The 19,357-nt window shown below is 40.3% G+C and overlaps 1 protein-coding gene across 2 annotated transcripts in view; it reads right to left on the bottom strand.

Moving 5' to 3' along the window:
• The window catches only part of olfm2a (olfactomedin 2a), a 118,586-nt gene that overhangs the window by 9,843 nt on the left and 89,386 nt on the right, over positions 1–19,357 (bottom strand). For both annotated transcript variants that reach the window (XM_047808125.1, XM_027155165.2), the window contains exons 2-4: positions 14,175–14,324; positions 7,838–7,993; positions 1,752–1,971 (exon numbers count right to left, since the gene is read on the bottom strand). In XM_047808125.1, coding sequence (XP_047664081.1) covers positions 1,752–1,971; positions 7,838–7,993; positions 14,175–14,324 — 526 coding nt within the window. The remainder of the gene's footprint in view (positions 1–1,751; positions 1,972–7,837; positions 7,994–14,174; positions 14,325–19,357) is intronic.

Here is a 19,357-nt window from a genome sequence, read left to right as displayed (position 1 = left end):
GTCTACCAAAGTAAATAGGAGTTGTGTATAATGCTTTGGCTCATGCATCGTTTCCTCTAAAATAAAAACACATCCAAAAACAAAAAAAGTGTTAGACTTCAAGTTGTCATCTAGGCTTGACAAGGTCTGTCTAGATTTATTTACTTTATCTTTTAAAACCATTTGTGGGAAAATATAATGATGTAGTAAATAACCCACATCATTCAAATTTATTGCACACATGATGGTACTCAGAAAATATCAGCAATAAAATGGACACCAAATTTACACCTGACATAATTGTCACTGATCTGCTACATGAATCTGCAGTCTGGGCCAGAAAAGAAAATACTCATGGCATTGCTTCTATGTGTTAATATAAAAAAAAAAAATCAAAAGGATACTTTAAATTCAAATTTATTTCGATTTATTTTTATGTTTGAAAGACAGGGAGACGGGTTTAGACATGCTTTGAAAGAAGCCCTCATCCGGAGTAACTACAAAATGATGAGAATACATCATAGCCGTCTAGTCAGAAGCTTCCATCCATCCATTTCCGGGTTCTGTTTATCCTACACAAGGTCACGGTGAGCCTGAAGTCTATCCCAGGGGACTGTTGCACAAGATGGGGGACACCCTGGAAAATCACACACACAGAATTCACACCCTACGGACAATTTAGAGATGTCAATCAACCTACCTCGCTTGTCTTTGGACTGTGGGAGAAATCCCCATACTCTGTGGACACAGGGCGAAGGTGGGAATCGAACCTCCTTTATTTCTAACCACTAAAGACACCATGTACACAGTCAGTAACTAATAAGGTCCAATTCCAGCTTAAGTAAATCTGAGAAACTTTAAATGTCAGGGCTGTGAAATACAAAAAATGTCACCCTAGATCTTGTCTGAATAAGTTGTACTGTAGACTTTTGTGGATGAAATAGAGAGATCAAGCAGTTCCGAATGAAGACAGAAATTTAGCTGAAGATCCAGGACACTGATTCCGAGAGAATTTGAAGGGTTAGATCTCAGAGAAGGTCACATCAGGCACCATACATTTGCCACAACAGAGTAAAGTTCTGAATCAAGGAACATGGATAACATTGCAAAACCCACATTAGGACGAAACCTTTATACTTTAGTCTTTTTGCCAAGCTTGTGAACTTTATAATATCTAAACAAAGGTGTCAGGACTCAGCCTGGACTTTGGCCATGTGCTTTTGTTGATGTTTTGTGTCACGTGTCTGCCCCGCCCTTGTCTCTTCCTCCCCGTCTCTGCACACCTGTTCCTCATCCTCTGTTAATTGTTGTTAGTATTTAGTCAAGCCTCGTTGCCTTAAGCAGCACGTTATCCTGATGTTGTCCTGTTGTTGTCTGTCTGTTGTCGTTGTTCTAATAGGGGTCCTTTGGGGGTCCTTTTGAGAAGTTTCCTTATTCTAAGTTCCTACATAGATGCTAAAGGAACAAACAAAGGCTTCACACACATGACAATAAAAGAGAATAGAAAAAAGGAGAAAAGTTCTGCGGCTAGAACCTAATAAAACGACGACAAATGGCTTGGATTAACACTGCAAGGCATTTGACACAAAAGGTTATGTTCATCTTCCGGTAATTATACTCATATGAAAAGCTTTAAAATTGCATAATTTGAAGATAATCACTACACTATTCAGAATTAGGGCTTTCCTCTCAGTTATCAGTGTGAATAAAAGTGTTAATAACGTGATCACACTCATTCCACACCCACACAAAACACTCTCCCTCATTCTCACCCAGCTTCTGCATGCAGGAATGCAAGCGTGTCTCCAGTAAGAGGACTCTCTGCCGGAGCTCCTCATAGTCGTAGGCTCCCATCTCCTCCTGGATGGCCATGAGCACCAGCGAGAGGTTTCTGACTTCGTCTCTCAGTCGCAGGATCATCTGTGCATCCGTCTTGTACTGCTCAAGCACCGGCAACAGGGGAAGCAGCTGAGTCACTTTGTCCTTTAGGTCCTAGTAGACAGATGGAGAGAAAACAATTAGGCTTCATCTCATTTCATGTCTATTTTTGGTTCGGGGCTTTGGAAGACACCAAACAGAAAATTGGTTAGAATTTTTTTTCCATACTGCCTAGAAAGAGTTGGTAGATATGCACCCTCTTTATATCAACTTCATTGAAGCAAAACTAGGAGAACTATTTAAGCTTAACATGTTAAAAATATCTGAAAGAAGTCGATTTGAGCCTCTTTAAATTGCCTCCGTAATCCCATAAGTTGAGAATTGACATTGTATAGAACCAGGAAAGTAATAATACATTCATTCATTTTCTACCACTTATCCGAACTTCTCGGGTCACGGGGAGCCTGTGCCTATCTCAGTCGTCTTTGGGCATCGAGGCAGGATACACCCTGGACATAGTGCCAACCCATCCCAGGGCACACACACACTCTCATTCACTCACGCAATCACACACTACAGACAATTTTCCAGAGATGCCAATCAACCTACCATGCATGTCTTTGGACCAGGGGAGGAAACCGGAGTACCCGGAGGAAACCCCCGAGGCACGGGGAGAACATGCAAACTCCACACACACAAGGCGGAGGCGGGAATCGAACCCCCAACCCTGGAGGTGTGAGGCAAACATGCTAACCACTAAGCCAACGTGCCCCCTAGTAATAATACAATTTATTTAAAATAAAAACTTTCCCTTTGTGTGTAAGGGCACACACGATTGGGACAAATACAGATTCAGCTCAGAATATTTTGAGCAATAAATGGATACAGATACTGAAAGTGACACTGCATAGTGAAAGTGACATAGGAACTATGTAAACGGAGTCGTTTGTAAACTTGTACTTACATTTGCACTAAACTACAATCAACAATCAATCTGCAGTCAAGTTCAAATGTCTGCTGTGAAGGCTCCTGGTTCTTTTTCTGCTTGTACCATCATGTCATTGCAAAATTGTTATGAGTTCACTGCGTGCTGAGGCATCGCAATGCTGACACATTTCATCGAAGAGCATCCATGCAGATTTTGCACATCTGTTGAAATGATGTCCTGACTACAGACTTATTTGGCTTCTGTCTTGGTAAAAAATGTTTGTAGTTAGTAAGCCCTTGTGGAAAAATCCACATGTGGCATCTGTGACTTTGAGAAAAGGCTTGGGAGCAGATGGAGCAGTAGATCAGATTAATAATTAAAAATGAATGCGGATGTACAAAACAGCATGCAGTCAGAGAAGGCATGCTTTGGGAGAGAGGGAACTGTGTGTGCCGTTGGCCGTTTGACTGGATAGTGTGGCAGAGCTTCTGGCTAAACAACATGGCCGTGTCAAATCGAGCAGTTTTCATTGTAAATTGTGCTTTTTTGTCAAATCTGTTCCTCGGCTTCATGCTCAAATGTCTACGCAATATTACACAGCAGTTGTGGGTAGATTGGTAGATAGTTTAACCAATGCAAGCTCTTACCAACCGAGAATCAAGTTTGTACCTTGTGCATTTTTTTACTTTACGTTTGGTCACCAGTGGCCAACAGTTCAGGTTCAAACATGTACATTCATGTTGTTGTAGTTTGATCCATATATTTATATCTCAATCAAAAAGACATGATATCCTGTGTTATCCCTTTCCAATCCACTATCTGCCATATCTTGGTCCAGTATGCAGCAGGTCCAGAGCCTATCCTGGGACCACTCGGTTCGAGGTAGGAATCTACCCTGGATAGGAAACAAGCTCACTGGTTAAACATTCCCACCTTGGGTTCATTTATCATGTCTACAATCCGTCTACTGGAATGTTTTGGGGAGGAAAGAGGAAACTGGATAATCAAGTCAAAACCTGTAAAAACCTCAGAAACCAGGGACCCTGGAGTGCGGAACATGGAGCTCTGAGGTTGCAGCAGTACTAGCTGAATAACTGCTGCCTAACACAAAACAATTTAGCGAATTCATTCATTCATTCATTTTCTACCGCTTTATCCGAACTACCTCGGGTCACTGGGCTATCTCAGGCATCATCGGGCATCAAGGCAGGATACACCCTGGACGGAGTGCCAACCCATCGCAGGGCACACACACTCTCATTCACTCATGCAATCACACACTACAAACAATTTTCCAGAGATGCCAATCAACCTACCATGCATGACTCCGGAAGAAACCGGAGTACCCGGAGGAAACCCCTGAGGCATGGGGACAACATGCAAACTCCACACACACAAGGAGGAGGTGGGAATCGAACTCCCAACCCTGTTGTGAGGCGAACATGCTAACCACTAAGCCACCATGCACCCCGATTTAGCAAATTAAACCAAATATTTAATTTGGTCCATAATTTTAATGCCATTGTTTATTGTTACATTTTAAGCTGTAACCAAGTCCGAACCTCTGGTTCCAGAAAGAGGACAGATCAATTTCCTGGTCCTTACCTGGGTTCGACAACAGCTTAAAAACCGATTGATCAAACATCAAACTCTAGGTGTAAAAATCCTTGCATATTAGGCTTGATGATTTCTCTAATCAGTGATTAGTAGCACTCAACTCAAGTCGATCACTTTCCCTCCTTCACTTCCCTCAAAATTTTTCCGCACCAATTCAGAATGGTCCCAGCCTTGCAGACTTGACCTCCAGCGATTATCTGATTTTATATTTTTTCCATCAGAATGTCTCTGCTAACTCAACTTTACGTTATCTCTTTTTTTAAAATGCCAGGACTGCTCTCTTCATTTCAAGCTCCATCAGCTCTTTCAGTCGAGGTGTGAGTAAGGGAAATATGGACCACCGTCATGGTCCTAGCTAAAGGGTGGACAGCCATTGGAGTGTGATAACCCTGAACCCAGGGCTATTGCTGTTGCTGTCACATATAATCATATGATGCAAAACTAAAGACCTTGAATAATGGAATGCCCTCTTTAACATATATTTGTTAGTTCACTTCATTGTAAAATGGTGAGCATTGTCACCAAGTGTAATACCCCACAAGGACAAGCACATATAGCTAGCTAACAGAGATAAGAACCTATTCTTTGGCCCCACTGACCACATAACAATGTATTTAGTCAGGTCTTTATTAACTACAGATAGTTAATGATGCTGATTTTATAATGCTAGCATACTTCATTAGATGTAGCCTAATGTTTTGTTTATTGTGCATTTTGGTCTGTGGCTTTTCTATAGGATCCACAATATGTCATTGTATACTGATGCAGATTAGACAACCAAATAAAGTTTTTGGGTCTGTCACGGCCACCCCATTGCAAAAGGTCTTGCTTGTGGCATAGCTCACACATCATGAATTAGGCATATAAGAGGGAATGAGGAATCAGGTGTGTATTACTATTGCTAGCCACAGGAAGTGTGGCTGCTTCTTCCTTGTTAAGGTTTGTTGTAAATCCGGTGATGGAGCACCTCTCAGACCAGCGGCGCTGCATCATAAATCTCATTTTTCCGTTTTGAGTCATGAAAATTTGGTCTCATTAATCTGCCGGCCTGCCACAGGCGACTTTGAGCTCCCCACATTCATCAGTTGCTTGTGGTAAAATAAAGCCTGCCTTCTGCAGAACAGCTCTTTGAACCGTCACGCGGCACCACAGCGAGACTCCCCTCAAAAACTGACTTTTATTCTTTATTCATTGAAAATTTATTGATAGATGAACTGCAATTTTGAGGACATGTTTTGAATAATTCTCTTTGGGATGATGGTGAGAGAGGTGGAGTGACATGATTGAGTTTAGACTCGTAGATGACTGGACCCCTGAGGCAGACATACTATCTCAGGCTCTCCGCCAATCATTAGGCAATGAACGACTTGGTCGGAATATTAAAGCCCGCTTTAGCATAAGCTCTAGAACTCAGACTAATCTCGGATCCTGGAGGATGAGTGGGTCATAGAACGCGACTCGGTTTTAAGAAGATAAAAAAAGTGCACTAATCACAGGCCCTTCTTAGTCTTTGGGAGATAAGTGGGTCATAACTGTCCATATGTGTGGTGTGGCTTATCAGTAAAAAGCATAGAAGACAAATACAACTCACAAGTGTGCTTGTTTATTACAAAAAAAACCTAAATCTTGCTTTAGGTCCTCATTTATATTCCTCTGAAGTCTGTCGAAGGAACAGTGCTTAAGGGCTTGATTATACACAGAAATCAGTTGTGTGGGTCATCAAGACACAGATTGTGCGACTCTGATTTGCTGTTTCTGATGTATCTCTCTAAAGAGCTGTCTATGCAACATAACAACTCGGTGCCTGAGTTCGTATCCGGTTTTGTCCTTTCAAACAATCAGCTAGTCATCAAACCTAAGCTCAGTCGGTGATTTTTCTGAGCACAGGTTCTCAGCACCTTTAGGAATGCTGAGCTGTTCAAATGAGTTACAATCTAATGTCGGTAGATTTGCACAGTAAGATCGCGCATCTTAACATAGAGTATTCTGTTATTCTGTTTTCTGTCCCGTGAATTCAGTAAACTCTTATCCTCCTAACTCTGAAATTCCTGCACATATTCGTCTAACATTTATTCTTCTCTGAAGGATATGAAGACTGCAACAGTGGCAACGGAAATGGTAACGAAAACCCTGTCTTGGACATTTCTACTCAGGAAACATCTGACATCCTTCAGAAGCGGCAGCTAGACGCAGGTCATTTATATATATGTGAATGGAAGTGAATGACTAGCCCAGAAAATCAATCATGTTCATAAATATTGGCACATGATTTTTATTTAATACATCAACTCAGTTTTTCAACCTCTGAAAGTCCTGGTTTGTTATTCATACTGTATTAGTTATTCTTAAAGCATTTTTTTGCAGTTACACATTCAGTACAGACAGAAGGAAGAAGGTCTGGGAGAAGAAGAACAAGAGGATGTCTAGACTCCCTGTAACTTCCTGAGAGTTTTCATATAAAAAGAAAGATAGATGAGATACAGCCACAACATGTTCTAGGCAAATCGGTATTTCAGACACATTTGAATGACTAATTTGTTTCTAGAAAAATCTCAGTGTGTAATTTGTGTCAAGATGCATTTACATGGAGGCTTTGTTGTTTGTGTCATGCTATCGTGTCATGCTAGTGTGATTCTGGTGGGCTTCCAAATACTCAAGTGACTCATCAGGGTGGAAATAGAGATGCACCAACTCAACTCAAATGTCACTCATTTTTGTTTCTGTTTTTATTTTTGTTTTTGCTTAAAATCAAACCAAAAAAATTTTTTTTATTGGAGAGTCAGTAATGTTGATCTGGATTCTAGCTTTTAAAAATACAGAAATAGTTAGATGTTAAAGTATAACAAGTGCGTCAGATCGGTTGTGCGACTTCGTAAAGATCCACCAAGGTAGCGCTGGGGTGGACGATGAGTCAAACGCTAGCTAGCTACGATTGTAAGCTCTTACTAGCACACAGGAGTCAAATCTTATAGCATTCGTGGGTTTCTAAATCAAAGTATAATCAAGCTTATGTGATTTCTTCCAAGCCGCCATTGTGGTTTCTGGGTAATATCTAGTGGAAAAAGCGTTTATTGAAGATGAATGAATGAATTAGCATTGAATTAGATTTCATCCACCCGAATGCAAATCTCTACTGAACTCATATCTGCTGCACATTTGCAAGTGTTTTTCTGTATTTTTATTACACGAATCTAACTCTGTAGCAATATTCTCCTGGATATTACTTTAGGTTGCAGCATTTTGCCTTTTTTTTTTTCTAAAAACAATTTGCTGTCGTTTGTACTTTGCCTTGCCAGGCTCCGTCCATTTATTTCAATTCCTGTTCCAATCCTGTGATTCTGGAGACTCTGTATTTCATCTCACTGTAAATATGGATACGGATACAGTGTCTCAGTGTATATATGAATGAGATTACAATAAATATGGACTTGATACCTGAAAGCTCTTGGGGTTGAGGCTGCGTGGGTTCTCCGAAGCCGTCTTCAATTTTCCATCCACTGTTTTCATCAAGTTCTCAGTGTCCCTGACATACTGTAAATCCCGGTAGGTCCTTAAATCCAGCACTTCCATAGACTGGGTAATGTTCTGGACCTGTCAATCACATACACACATATACACACATACACACTGAGGTTACTGTGAGTTAAGCCTGTGAGTTTGTTTGGGTCTGAAGGGATCACACGGCCTCAAGAGCTTTTAGGCACTAAAAACTGTCTCTACATCAGTTTCACACATACATACTTACACAGACACACACATACACACATAGTATGGAGTGTTATTATTAAAGAAGCCAGTAAAAGCTGTTTAATTCTGAAGCCATCCTCGAGACCTCGTGCAGAGTGGGACTGACCCCTGGTGTCCTCATTAGTGTTTGTTTTATAAGACAGAGGTGATCGAGCCACACAGCTGTTGCCTGATTCCCCCCCCCACACACACACACACACTCCAACACACACTTCATTGTGTGAGTGTGTATATGAGTTTCCAAAACTGCTAACTGTTGTCAGAGCTCTATACTTTAACAACACAGTCACAGTTAAAGCTGCTTCTAAAAAGTGTAGATCAGTCAATCAACACGAATCTGGACTGATCGTGTGGCGATTTGGAATCTCCAACATCTTCTTGCCCCTCTACAACCACCCCCTCCCCCCTCTCCTTTCCCCATCTCACATTAGTAATCTTCCGGCTGGTGCTTTCATCTCCGCTCGCCTTTCCCGTTTGAGAGATCTAATGTGCGCTTTCTGTCGGGGCAAATGGAGAACGTCTGGAGTTTATTAATGTGAAATAAAATCGATATCTTCGATAACATTAGACACATTCTGTGTAATACTATTCTGTACACATTCTGTATATTGTTAACATTAATTAGTTAGTCATATTCCTTACGGATGGTGGTGGAAAGTGTGGAAGAAAGAAAAAACATCACTTTTTGAAGACTTTTTGGCTAAAAATTCAGAATAAGGAAAGATTAGACAGAAACAGAATGATGGGTTTAATTATAATTAATTATAGTTTAGAAAATAGCCAAATTTTGTTATATTTCAGATTATTCTGTTCGTTCGTGAGGTATAAAACATTGTCACCTCCCAAACCAAGGTTTGATCTTGAGCACTAGTTCAATTGTGATCCTGATGTTCATGTGGGTTTCATCTGGGTTCTCCTGTTTCCTCCAACCATCCAAAAATGAAGAACATTTTGGTAGGTGGACATATGGTAAATTGGTCTAGGCATGAATTATTGGACATATCAGAGATGCTGAAGAAGTATTAAATGTTTCACAAGAATCCAAGAACACTCATTTTGAACATTTACTGAAGTGAATAAATTCTATTTACAAAACATTCCGGAATACAGTTTAAAAAAAAAACTAAACGAGCTTCTAACTCATTAACTTAAATATACTGTATGATCATACTTGAATCTAATAAATTGTGGCATCTACATCTACAGTGACCCTGACAAGTTTACTATGCTTTACGAAGATGCGTGACTGGAAACAAAAGTTTAACAGTCCTATAGTATAATATAAACTGTAAACTATATGCCTTACAAAACATATACTGTTTATGTAATTGGGAAATTGCTTTAAGATACTGTTTGGTTGAGCAGCTGCTGAGCAAAAGACAATGTCAGCGATTTGGGAACAAGTCAGCATCCTGGTTTTAGTGATCAATAATGCATTAATATATCTAGTATGCATATATCCAGGTTGTCAGGTTTTAGGGAATCTCATTGTGCATGTGCTAGGCATAAGCGTAATTAAGTATGTATAGTAAATGGCTACCAGTCTGAAAACAAAGTGGATTCCGGCGCTCATTGATTTCTCTCGCCTATACAACGTCTCGTTCCAGCTCCCTGGGCAAAACCATTCCACCTGAACATGATAATATCTAGATACCCTGGACCCCTTCTGCCTCCCCTCTTTCTATCTTCCTGTCAGTCTGAGTAGCTAGCCGCCTGTATCGAAGCTCTCGTATGACGTATTTGCAGCATATGTGGAATGTTAATGGCGGCAGTTTAGAGAGGAAGCTAGCGACCACAGTCTGGCTACATGAAGAGTAATATAGACTTGAAGATAGAGGGATAAAGCAGAGGAGATAAAAATGTTGATGGAGTAGAAAATCAGATAGGCGAGGCAGAAGAGAGATGGATTATGAGATAACAGGAGCAGAGGTTAATATTCATTCACAGAAGCACCCCATTGATTAAACTGCAGATCTGTTGAGTCAATAACATGCATCTTCCTTAGCATCACCCCTCTTTTTTCTTATTTCTCTATTCCTCCGATTTCACACTCCTTTATTTTTTCCCCTTCTGCTATCTCAGGACCCTTTGCATGGCACATAATAAGTAGCCTCGGGCGATATCCTATATAGATTCCTTTCCCTCAGCAAAAAAACACCATTGTGTCCTCATTAGTGTTGAGATTCACTGTTGTGGTCAGTACACTATTATCCTTCTAGCAATTTATGTGAGTGTCTGTGTGTTAGATAGCTAGAGAGAGAGAGAGAGAGAGAGAGAGAGAGAGAGAGAGAGAGAGAGAGGTTATAGTATACTGCAAAACTGATGTCTATGCAAACATTGAAAGCATTAATATAGGAAAACGTATCTACTTTTGACTCTTTAATAGATTATTATAAAACAAATTCATTCGATATTCATGTCTAGACTGGAACGATCATTTCAAGCAGCTACATCTAGAAAAAATAAGTTATCTGCTACTAAAGTAGAAACATATTTGAGGAATAAATTGAGAGATTGATTGATTGCTTGATTCCTTGATTCATCTTTAGTTATACTCAGGGTCACAGTGGAGATGGAGCCTCTCCTGGGAAGACTGGATGTGAAATGGTACACTAGTTCATTATAGACCACTGCACACACACACACACACACACACACACACACACACACACACACACACACACACACACACACACACACTCTCTCTCTCTCTCTCTCTCTCTCTCTCTCTCTCTCTCTCTCTCTCTCTCTCTCTCTCTCTCTCTCTCTCTCTCTCTCTCACACACACACACACACACACACACACACACCTCATTCACTCCTAAGTCCAATTCAGTCAAATCCACTAAAGTTGTCAAGTTATCTTAATCCCTTCAGCTCTGCCCAAACTTGAAAACGGCTTGTTCAACACATGAAGGATGCAAAGGGACAACTCAGTTCCTTTTTGGTATTTTTATTTTTCTTCCAGATGGTTTTGATGATATTGGTAGTATATCGAAACAGTTGAATCGTTGAATATAGTTGAATGAAATGAATGGCATAGGATTATGGACTACAGACTAAGGAATAGGCAATTGGTTGATAACCTTAAAGATAATCAGAAAATAAACAATGCATGACAAGGCAACAAAGCATGGCTTTTAAATAAAGAGATTGCTTAAACATCTTAATTTAATCTAACACTTCATACAATTACTTCCACATTATCTGCACTAAAGATACATTCAAAATAAAATGAGTCATCACTTCTACTAGAATTAAACATTTAATTTGTGCTAAACACTGAATACAACATAGTAAATCATCCCAAACATTGCGTCTTTAGGGTTGAACGATGAGCTGTGTGTTTCTTGTTTTCAAGTTGAGGAATACAAGCAATAAAAAGGAGTGGCAAAGCTAACCACAAACATTTTATACCCATGCTTATCTGGCAGGCGCACAGGTGAAAAGGCAGCCCCTTCAGCAACGCTGGCTAAATCATAAGTTCCACCCATACATTTGGGTTCTCTGTACTCTTCAGGCCTGGAGTTAGAAAAGCTCATTCTTAGTGTATTATTTCCTTTGACGAAACATTAGTAAAATGACTACACATCATAAATAAATAATGATATGTTTGTTTATATTAATCTCATCATGATCAATATTAGGTAACAAACTTAATCGATCATTTTTCCCCACAGCGATCCCTACACTACCCAGCCGATCATTTATAGTATTTAAATCCTGTAACACTGCACCGTTACACATATCTGTATCTGTATAGATCTGAGGAATAGTATATAAAGACATTTTTCTATGGTTTTTACAGCTATATGGCGAAAAACATGGTTTTATTTTGGAGCTCAGTAAGGCACTTGTTAGATCAGGTTACTGGAGCAAACACTGATGGGATCTAATAGAAAATCTAATAATGCTTCCACTTTTAGTATCATGTGGTAATGACCTTAATCTGTGTTCTGAGAGAAGGGTTGCCAGATTGAATGCCAATCTGAAACTTGTGCTATAGTGAGAAGAAAAGAAAAGCTTTTTAGTGCTCGAGTTAGATGAAGGATTTAGAAACCTGAAACCTGGCAACCGTCCCAACAAACTTCTAAAAGAAGTCAAGTGGGCTTCATATAAAAGTAAAACCTGCTTTTTTGTTTTAATCAGTTTTTATCATTTGTTTAACAAGAAATCTAAGGGTTTGTTTTTCTGAATCTATTTTTATTATTAGTTTCTGCTTCTTATTTGCAACTTAATAGCATTGAAACTGTTCCATCTCAGATGCTAACATGCTAAGAATTGAACAACTGTCAGATTTTAGTCATGTAGACTTTTTATAAGTTATATAACAATGAACCTGAGGTAAATATTTATATTCCTGATGATTCTGTCTTGTTTTTGCTTGCCATTTACAAAACAATATCCTGTTTTTTTTTTTTTTTGTTTTTTTTTGGATATTTGATGCTAAGATGCCAAAAAGTCTACACAGTGATATTTTAGTCATGGAGTCTTTTTTAAAAACAACATATCTGAGAGAAAGTCTATCTGTCTTTACATTTCCCTTTATAATCCAAGACTTTATGCTAGCTAGCTAAACCATAAAAGCTCTGTCAAGATCTCTTTCCAGTGCAGCGTCCATATTTTTCGTTGCGTCCGAGTTTTTGTTGTGTGTTCACCAGCAAGTAAGACATTTGTGATATTTATGTGTGTGTGTGTATGTGTGTGAGTTTGTGTTCTCCAAGCATTTGAAAGACTCTGTGTGTGTGTGTGTGTGTGTGTGTGTGTGTGTGTGTGTGTGTGTGTGTGTGTGTGTGTGTGTGTGTGTGTGTGTGTGTGTGCGCGTGTGTGTGCGTGTGTGTGTGCGTGTGGGTCTGTGCTTGTGCTCCATTTCTTGGTTTTTTTGGATTATTTTTAACTTTTTTTTATTATTATTATTATGTTTCTCTCCTACTCTTAGTCAGATGGGGCAAATGGAAAAAGAATTCAATGGGAAGATTAAATGAATCCAATTTTACAGCAGTATTTAGGACATGCCCTCTTTTAGTGGCACACGTATCTCCTGTATTCTCTCAAACTATCCTCCACAAACACGTGGAGAACTCGAGAGTTAATGGAGAACTAATCGTTCAACCCCGTGGACAAATGAGTATTACTTATAGAACATGTGTCTAGGTTTGCGGATGAGCTGTAATAGGGATTAAAATGTATGCTCTGCATCTGTGTGTATGTTTGTGTGTGTGTGTGTGTGTGTGTGTGTGTGTGTGTGTGTGTGTGTGTGTGTGTGTGTGTGTGTGTGTGTGTGTGTGTGTGTGTGTGTTTCTGTGTGTGTGTGTGATCATTCTATTTTAATTAAAAGCTATAGGATATATGATTTAAGCTTGTGTCATGTGATACAATGACAAATGTAGATTTAGAGACTATGTAGCTGTAATAAAGTAATATATGTGTGAAGGAAAATAGGAAAATAATTCTCATAATAATTCTGGAGGTAACAGCTTTTATATGTTATTCCACAGCAATTTGACAGTGATTCATTTTAGTTTCTGTTAAAAAAAAAAAAAGCATGTCATAGTTTTTACGTTTCTAGTTTCCCGGATCTTGTCCCAGTTTTGTAAAGTTATGAATGTCTTAACAGCAGCGAGCAAGATAGAGAAAGAGATTTGAAAGTAATGCTCGCTCTACCGTTTAGATGATCACGGTCCTATGATGCTTTTAAGAAACACAACATGCTCTTTGTCATAAAACTCATAAAAGATGCGTTGTGATGTTTTGTTATGTGCTAAAAAATGACTTTTTTTACAGCAAATTGCTGTAGTATTCCTGGAACAAACTATGCTGATATATAGTTTGATGATTCGTTTCCTATAAAGGTGTAAGATCTTTGCTCCTCAGCACTAAACCCAGCTTAGATTCAAGATGTTATGTACTGTATGCTGCTAATAGTTCATCTGTAATTATATACTGTATGTGTAGGTGTAGTCTGTTGATTTAGCACGTGCCAGTGAATGATGGCTGACCGTGTAGCCTGTTAGGAAACACACACCTTCTCCATGAGCTGGCGGAGCTGGCGGCTGCGTGGGTCTCGGTTACACATGTTCTGTGCCGGAGCCACCACCGTGCAGATACATTTCCCATCTGCATCCTGTGCTGAGCTGTAGATCTGCCAGCCTTCCTCCGGGCTCGGGTACAAGGCCTAGAGACAGAGATAGAGAGAAGAGATTGTAATCAAAAGCACAAAGGAGTGTGTAAATAGAGAGTGGAGGAAAGGGATGAAGTAAGGATGCATCTGTTTGTGAGCAGCATTGCTCCTAATCAGTTTGGACACTAGGTAGAAAGGGAGATGCTTGGAATCGATGGAGCTGCTCTCTGCACGAAGAGTGTGTGAGAAAGGATGCATCTCTTTTAGTCCTATTACAAATGCTTGCCAGCAAACACCCACACACACATATACACACACACATACACACGGCTATACATGACAAAAATGCGAAGAGAATAAAAGAGATTGATAGGAAGCATCAGCCTTTCTCTCTCTCTCTCTCTCTCTCTCTCTCTCTCTCTCTCTCTCTCTCTCTAGCACTACCTCGCACGGCCCTAGTCTTTCTCCCCACATTGGATTAAAATGTCTGGGTGGACAGGATGCTATGTGATAAGGGTGTAAACTAGCTACCTCCCCGTGTGCTAGCACAGCTTTCTGTCACATCTTATTACCACCACGACCCCCCGCCCCCCGCCAACCTTCTTCTGCTTCTTACTCGCGCTCTCTTTCTTTCTCCATCATTTTCCTTCCCTTTCTCTCACGTACTTCCATTTTCGCCTTCGCCCCACAATTTCTGCTATAGTTTATTATCTCTCTGTCCTCTTATAACCCTTGCTATCTTCATTCTTTCTCTATTCCCCTCCCCTGTGGCTTTGCCCTACTCATCTATTCAAGAGCATTTTCATCTGTGCACTCCGGGGTCCCTATTTTCAGCACCAAGTTCTCCACCCCCAAAAATAAACTTCACCTAAAATGACATGAAATCTTTGCAACCTAAAAATAAAGTGCATGTGGGTTCGGTATCCTACTAGACACACACACAGGACTATTTATCATTTTTTCCTGCAGAGCTTGAGGCTATGCAAGACACTTTTTCTTTGGTTCTTTATTTCCAGACTCCCCTGGGTGTGGCCATGCAGGGGCACAGGGGGGCAGCCGCACCCTGTATGGCACAAGCTTCATCACACCAACTGCCAGTGTGCTATAAATTCATTGTTGCCTTGTAGGCATATAGACAAAATGACTGAAATACATATAAAAAATAAACTCCAGAACCTTTAGTCTTGTTGGAGGTTAGAACCTATCCCGAACCTTACAATAGAGCTCATTAATGTCTGAAAGAGTTCCAAGTGAGGCAACCTGTCAAGTCACGCAATACGCACTTCCGGATTTTAGGCACTCGCTTCAAATATTTTATACTCCACCTCACTGCATAAGCACTCCATCCACATGTATTCTCCACCAAATGGTCTCTTCAGTATACCTCATGTTCCTGAGAGCTATCCCTCCTTCCATCTTGTGTTGCTTCACCTGCTACAGACCTTGCCTATTCCCTGTTCTGGATTTTGTCTCCCCCTTGTTACCCCGTTAGCTAGTGGATAACGATATATATATATAACTGTTTTCTAGATCACATTTCTCTCTGCTCTGTGGATTACATTACATTACATTTACATTTACATTTACGGCATTTAGCAGACACCCTTATCCAGAGTGACTTACAACTGAGCAACTGAGGGTTAAGGGCCTTGCTCAGGGGCCCAGCAGTGGCAGCTTGGTGGACCTGGGGTTCAAACCCATGACCTTCCGATCAGTATCCCAACACCTTAACCACTGAGCTACCACATCCAACCGGATTACAAAACAAACATCGAATTATATTATGACTTCGATTCTCGCCTGATTCCTGAGTTTACCTGTTGCCTGCGCCTACTAACTGTTGGAACCGTTGACTTGGCTCTTTGTCTGCTGTTTTGTGTCAGCTACTGTATATTGTTTCTCTGACTATGTTGTCCTCACTGTTCATCTTCTCACCATTAAAGAATCTAATCTCGTACTCTTGTCCGTGAGCTGCGTTTGGGACCAACCTGTGATACCTGACAAATCCATTTTCAAAATTTGGGTCGTGACCAATATTTGGCAATTTCCCAAAACATTCCTCAAACCAGATACTCTGCCAATGAAACATTATCCTATAAGTAATCTGGTTATGGCAGTTGCTACTGTGCTTTTAGCCCTGACTGCTTTGTCACCTTGGACACACACACACACAAAGACAATTACTCGTTTTTTCATTTCCTGTGTGTGTTTTTTAGGATTCATATGAACAATTATACAATAATGGAAGTGGAAGGAGATACACTGTTCCAGCCAGATATTTTTTCATTTAGTTGATGCTTTTGTCCAAAGCCCAGCTGTAAACAGGGTCTCTGCTGCAGCCATTTGGATTACGGCCTTGGTCAGCAGGAGCAGACGTAGTGGCATGCAAGAGCTGGGAGCATTTTTTAATTTTTTTACCCAATTTTTAACTAATTTCATTAATGTGAGTTGTTGCCAATTCCCACCACATCTCTTCCTGTCACACGATAGCTACCATACAGGCAAGGTTAATGCTCGCACACAAACACGGGAACCACTCTTTTTCCTGCAATATGATGCAGCAGATTTACATGTACATGTACATTTATGGCATTTGGCAGAAGTCGTAAACCAGAGCAATGTACAAAAGTGCTTTTAAGTCTCTGTTGATGAATACATGAACACTGGTTCGCTAGGTTACAGACCTAGCCAGTGGAGGGATTTTGAAGTCATACAGTAGGTAGAGACTGAACAAGTACCTGAGAAACCGACATGAGCGTGTCATATTAGCAACATGCGAGGAAAAGGACAGTTGATTGTCCTTGGTTACCCCGAAGGTGTTAGCTGTGATGGAAGCTGAGATCACGTTGTTGTGTAAGGATATTACAAGATCCTGACCTGGGGATGAACCACTTGGGATAACCACCAGTTCAGTTTCACTGGGATTGAGTTTCACATGATGAACTGTTATCTACGACGATATGTCCGCTAGACATGCTGAGATCAGAACAGAAGCCATGTACATGCTGTATACACGAGTGAACACACCCACACAATGAGCTCAATTAGCTAGTTTCTGTCAATTAATTAGGTCATCCTTCCGATCCATAAAGGATGCTACAGATGGCCAAAGTCATATTCTTATGGAAGCATATAGGACTAAGATCGTGTGCCATATTGAAGATTTGGAAACTAAACATAGAGATATCATCTTTATCATCCAAAAGACATCTATTTATTCTAAAGGAGAAGAAAGGCAATCAACAGGTCTTAACGACAGTCATTTTAACTGCAGGTTGTAGCTTTAGGAAGGATTTAGCAAACACTTTACACAACAATCATCCGAATCTTAGCTGCAAACATAGCTAATTTAATGTGAACAGAAATACAACATTATCCAGAGTGTATTTCAAAAAACAAACTGAATTATAGACATGTCATTCACAAGCTTCACGGTCTAAATCCTGAGCTGAGCTCAATCCTTAATCTCAATTTTGTAGAGCTGTAGCTACTTTTAAGAGCACTTGGGTACAGAACATGTGAATATTTGGGTGCAATGGAGTGGTATTATGAAAATAGAGTGTTATTATAAATAATGTCCTTTCTTCAGTCATAAATAGTCTGACAACTCTGTATTGATTAGGAGGTTGTTGTCCTCAGAGACCACATGTATTTGGCATCTCCTAAAGATTAATGAATGAATGAATGAATATATGTATTTTGGGATAATCAACTACAGCCATCGGGGGGCACAGTGGCTTAGTGGTTAGCACATTTGCCTCACACCTCCAGGGTTGGGGGTTCGATTCCCACCTCCGCCTTGTGTGTGTGGAGTTTGCATGTTCTCCCCGTGCCTCGGGGGTTTCCTCCGGGTACCCCAGTTTCCTCCCCCAGTCCAAAGACATGCATGGTAGGTTGATTGGCATCTCTGGAAAATTGTCCGTAGTGTGTGAGTGTGTGAGTGAATGAGTGTGTGTGTGCCCTGTAATGGGTTGGCACTCCATCCAGGGTGTATCCTGCCTCGATGCCCGATGAAGCCTGAGATAGGCACAGGCTCCCCGTGACCCGAGAAGTTTGGATAAGAGGTAGAAAATGAATGAATGAATGAACTACAGCCATCACTCTGCCCTGTCACTGATTATTTTCCTATAACAGCAGGCCATGCTTCAGATTCATGTGCTGTACAGTACTTATGAACCTTTGTTTGTCCTTGAGACGAAATCACAAATTCCTGAAAAGGTATATAATACGATACGATATGTATTAGAAAGCCCGCAGACAGCCAGACAAAATTGAAAACCCAGACAGTTTCTACAACATAATCTGACAAAACCATAAACAAGTCCATTGTCCTTTTGAGTGATCTATCAAGACAGCACAGACATCTGAGCTTAGCTGCAGCTGTTTCGTTATTACTGGGGTATTTGTGGGCTCTCTCCAGATGAGCCAAAACACAACTCCCTTTAGCCCGTCAACACATCTAATCTTATCTTCTCCAATTCTCTTAGCTGGGGCTTGGAGAACTGCAACCTTAAACCGTGTGTTGTCTAACCCTCACTGCTCGTTCAGCTTCCTGTCAGATGCATTTTAACTCCAGATTTGGGGTTTCGTGCGTCGTCCCTACCGCCTCAGTGCAATATCGTGTCCCATCAGTCACCTGAGCAGCATGCGTTCATCACACATGGCAGGAAGCAGTGCTGCACGTGACAGGCATGAGAGAGAGGAAGACAGGAGCTGCAGGCAGCAGGAAGTCAGTGGGAATCATTTGCACCTATTTTTGCTAAAAACACTGAATGACTAATAAAGGAGACAAAGACACATAGACAAAAGGTGAATAATGCAACAGTATTAAAATATATATCTAAATCATTTACTTCTCCAAATAGTTGGATTTTTAAATCAGACAGATTAAACTGGCAGACTATCAGTATGTTTACTTATTTATTTTATTTTATTCACAGTTATTTATTTGTGTATGCCTGTGATTATTATTTTTTTCACGCAAATTTAATTAGCTTGATTTCTCTAATATATAAACAAACTACAAGCCTTATTTAAACCACTATTCCAAATAAAGCAGTTGATATGGACTGCCACACGTTCACATA

The sequence above is a fragment of the Tachysurus fulvidraco genome, chromosome 24 (genome assembly GCF_022655615.1).
Source record: "Tachysurus fulvidraco isolate hzauxx_2018 chromosome 24, HZAU_PFXX_2.0, whole genome shotgun sequence".
NCBI lineage: Eukaryota > Metazoa > Chordata > Actinopteri > Siluriformes > Bagridae > Tachysurus > Tachysurus fulvidraco.
This window is presented reverse-complemented; position numbering and strand designations above follow the sequence as displayed.